Source organism: Montipora foliosa, chromosome 1 (assembly GCF_036669935.1).
Source record: "Montipora foliosa isolate CH-2021 chromosome 1, ASM3666993v2, whole genome shotgun sequence".
NCBI classification, from domain to species: Eukaryota; Metazoa; Cnidaria; class Anthozoa; order Scleractinia; family Acroporidae; genus Montipora; species Montipora foliosa.
The window spans coordinates 50,885,563-50,889,724 of NC_090869.1; the positions used below are offsets into that span (position 1 = coordinate 50,885,563).

Sequence of the window (4,162 nt, forward strand, 5' to 3'; positions counted from 1 at the left end):
AACTGCCTTTGTTTTTTTCCGGAAAAGATAGTCTAAAAATAGATCGGTCTGTAAAAATGCCGTTACATAGGCCCAGTATGGGAGCTGTAGGCTCCGGGTCATGTGTTCCTGTCGTCGGATGTTGGTACACGAAAGTGTGTCGAGCTTTTCAAAAATGTGAAATATTTTTACTTTGACGCGTCTCTGCCTGTCGCGAAACGGAAAATTTTCTATAGGTCAACTTCAAACTTTATTTTCTCGGAAACCAATTGTAAAATCCTAAAAGCCCGACAAACTTTGGTAGCCTATAGAATGCAGATTGAAATAGCACAGTTTGTTAGGTTGTGCGTGATAATGCGAAGGCGGGTAATTCAGCAAAGCATATAACTATGAGCAAAGTGAACATGTATGGGTATGTTTGAAGCCTCGCGCGCGCTAAAAAAGCCATTATAAACTTTAAACGCTCATATATTCGGATTCTTCATTTTATTATCTTTTCGGTGATATATAGTTTGCTGGAGTTTTACCGAAAATAACGCGCTTACGATAGTTTGCCCGGAAGGCACCCCAAAAGGTTAGCAGTATTAACCTTAAGTGTCTGGCGCTGAGGACACTGTACATATAGAAATGAAATAAAATCAAAGATTGGATTTTGAGGAGTAATTAATCGCATATAGAACAGTCAGGTTTAAAAATCCAATTCACACACACACCATGAGAACTTCCAACCCCCGCTGGGGTGAGACTGTGTGACAGACGACAACAATTTGCTCATTAAAGTCTTCTTAGCTTGGACTTTGCCAAAAGTGGACGAGATCGAAACGGATCTCAAATGCAATAAAACACACATTACAGTTGACTATAAAATGATCATTTCCTTTTATTTGTTTGTTACATATACGTTCGTTTATGAATATCCGGTTGTAGTCACATCTCTGTCCAATATTGTGTCATGTTTCTTTATCCGTACCCTCGTCGATATTGCACTTCAAGACCTTATTGCATTTACGTGTTGTTTACAGCAATAAAAACTACAAAGTGATAAGCAAGGAAATTAGTGAAAGTGACGATTACAAATGTGACTTAAACGCTAAAACTAAGAAAACTGAGAAAATGAGCAAAACGGTTCATTTTACTGCTTCAGTAATTTCCAGTAGGCTCTGTTGTAGTAATTAGCATCGGCTCCAACCACTCCAGGAGCTTCAAACCCAGAAGATGCCTTCCAACCTTTTTCGTCTCCTCGATTGCCTTGGATCTTTTCCCCATCCTGGAACAAATACCTCTGGGTCTCCACGTTTTCAAGGAAATAATTGCCACATCCTTGATGATTGATCATCCAGTAGGCTCGATTGAAGTAATTCATATCTGATGCCACAGCGGGCGGTGCTTCAAAACCACTAGACTGCCTCCAGCCCTTTTCGGCTCCACGTTCGCCTGACATCTTTTCTCCGTCCTGCATCAAAAACCTCTGGGTCTTTGGATTTTGGAGGAAGTACTTGCCGTCACCTTGTGGAATTATCTTCCAAATGGCTCGATTGTAGTAGTTGGCATCTGCTCCCTTGACTTGAGGTGACTCAACTAACCCAGTAGAGTCGCCTGAGTCAGAAGAATCAGCTGAGTCAGACTCTACTTCTTCTCCTCGTTCTTCATCTTTGACTTTGTTTCCATCTGCGAAAAGATAACGCCCGGTCTCGACGTTTTCAAGGATGTATGTTCCTTCAATCTCACAATCTGCCATTTTCCAGCAATGTGGGCCCGATGATGAGTTTTGTGGTGATCGTACGGAGCAGAAATGACTGATTATTTAAATGAGAATGCGCCTTTTATAAAGACCAATTATTAAATTTACATACTTCCGACTTCCTCCCTGATCTCGGTGATCTGCGGTAGTTGGAGTGTGACGTTTGATTTACTGTCCACACTGGCAGAGAGCATACAGCTAGTGGCGTTGCTTAATGTACGGATTTGTTGAAGAGATAAGATAGCTTTGTAATTTAATGCTGAATAAATGTCGCTTCCGTTGATCTGCGAGTGTGATGAGAGTGATTTGAGTGCTGTGCTTTTCTTTGTGGACGGTAGGGAGCAGAGAAAAAAAGGGAAGCCCCGAATAGAGCATGTGACTCGAAGAGAAATTTCATTGTAGGTTGAAATAAAAAGGAAAAGATACGCTGCTTATAATGAATGAATAATGGACTAGAAAGACGTTTGGTTAAAGTTAGCTTGCATGAATAGGGAAGATATCTGTTTACAAACATTGCTTTTTTTATTCAAATGTGCCAGCCACAGGAACAAAAGACCCTTTGTTTCGACAGCCAATGAAGCTCTGGTTGGCAAATTAATGACAATGGGTGACGTCAACGATATCTTCCCTATATCGGATTTTCTAAGGAAAGGTATCTGAAATTGAGGAGAGAAATGGCACAAAGCCTTTGATTTGAGCCAGCCGCCCCCTCACAGGATGTCTGAAAAGTAAAAATGTGAAGTGCTTTGTTTATATTGGAAGTAAACTACAGCAATAAAAAATACAAATTAGCCACTCAGCTTCAAGAATTCAAACGGAATTAGGCTCCTGTCATTGAAAAAAATGTTCTCGCAAATACTAATCTCATGGTAATGGCCGTCAGTCAAAGCAACTGTCAACGCTAGTTGATCTAGTTTGAAAGAACCAGAAACTTGAATTATCCTGTATGGCGAAGAAGAGATGTTTCGAAATTTGCGTTTTTACGGTGCGGTAATTCTTTGAAAATCCATCAAGGCGTGTAAAGTAAATAACGAAAGTTAGGTTTGTTGACAATCAGGCATAGCTCCTCTACTTTGAAACGTTTGAACGTTCGACACTCCTACCAAGTGTTTTTATCTGGGGCGATCCAAAGTTATCGCAAGAATAATGTTATATTCAACCAATTTGCTAAAAACAGGAAAGGGTGCGCCTATTAATAGCAATTAGCGTTCTCGCCTCTTAATGAGGTGCAAATAGGTGTCAAGAAAAAGGCCTAGAACTATCATCGCGGTTTAAAGAAGCGTAGGTGGCATTGAACACACGCCAAGCTTCGAAACAACGGCGGTGTTTGTACCGCCGTTTGGTGGTGATAATTAATAGATGCACCCTTTCCTCCTTTTTAGAAAATTGGTAGCATGCATATAAAAGGACTCTTGCGACAACCTTGGATCAACTCTGATGAAGACATTACACAGGAGTATCAAAACGTTGTTTTTCGAATTTGCAACTTTCTAAGCACCCTGCTAGCAGAGCCTTTCTTTTGGTTGCTCTATTTTGGCGTTCTCGAGCATGAATCGAGTAAGATCTTTATTGAATATGCGCTGCATGTTGCCAGGATATAGTCTCGAACCCAAGCCTAATATGCCAGATCTCGCCGCCATCTTGGTTTTTCATGGTACAGCGGGCTCAATTATAACCATCGGTTTTGTCACTAAACGGACGCTCGCACTGGAAAAACCGGTTTGCCGAGAGAAAACAAGATTGACTAGTCCAGAAGTTCGGGCTGCGACGGCTTCAAAGAGTTGACGCGATTCGGGCAGAGCCTCCTTTTCTTCTCTAAGTAAAGAAAAAGACAAAAGGAGGCTCTGCTCGCAGGGTGCTTTCTAAGTAGCATCAAGCTATGCGTTTGTGTTGAAGTTCCAGTCAAACGAGCTCGTGCCTCTTCTAGGGGATGCCGGGGTAATCCTTGCGAAGAGACTTTTAATCATGGGTCATCAGAATCATGCTTTCTTGCGTTTCAGGCCGGATGATCCACTTTGACGTTATGTCATCAAGGACTACCCTTTGTCCACGCAAGTTATTCCATATTGGAATTAAGTGTATAATATCATGAAGAAGGAAACAAAGAAAAGGTTTTCGTTGGGGAAAGTAGCCTTTTGGCGCCCTTTGTCGCTAGTCGGTTAGCCCCATTCAGACCCTCATTTTTGTATATTTAGTAAATAAACTCCTTCGGGCTGCTGGTATATCGAAGAATATTGCCCCAGCCTGAAAGACAAATTTTGAGGACACTTTTTTCAGCAAGGGGCACTATCCTCCCATACACCACCCCACCAGAAAGGTGTTTATATATTTCATGAACCGACCATTAATTTCCGCAACACGCTCTATCTTGATACAAACTATGATCAAAGTGATAATTTGAAAAAACCTTTAAATTAAAGTTGATTAGTTTTGTCAATTAGG

At 41.2% G+C, this 4,162-nt stretch overlaps 1 protein-coding gene across 1 annotated transcript; it reads right to left on the reverse strand.

Annotated features, from left to right (window-relative positions):
• Window positions 1-821: 821 nt before the first annotated feature.
• On the reverse strand, window positions 822-1,930 carry LOC137978736 (uncharacterized). Its single transcript, XM_068825775.1, has one exon. The coding sequence runs from the start codon at window positions 1,715-1,717 to the stop codon at window positions 1,112-1,114; it is 606 nt and encodes a 201-aa protein (XP_068681876.1). The 5' UTR covers window positions 1,718-1,930; the 3' UTR covers window positions 822-1,111.
• Between the last annotated feature and the right edge of the window lie 2,232 nt (window positions 1,931-4,162).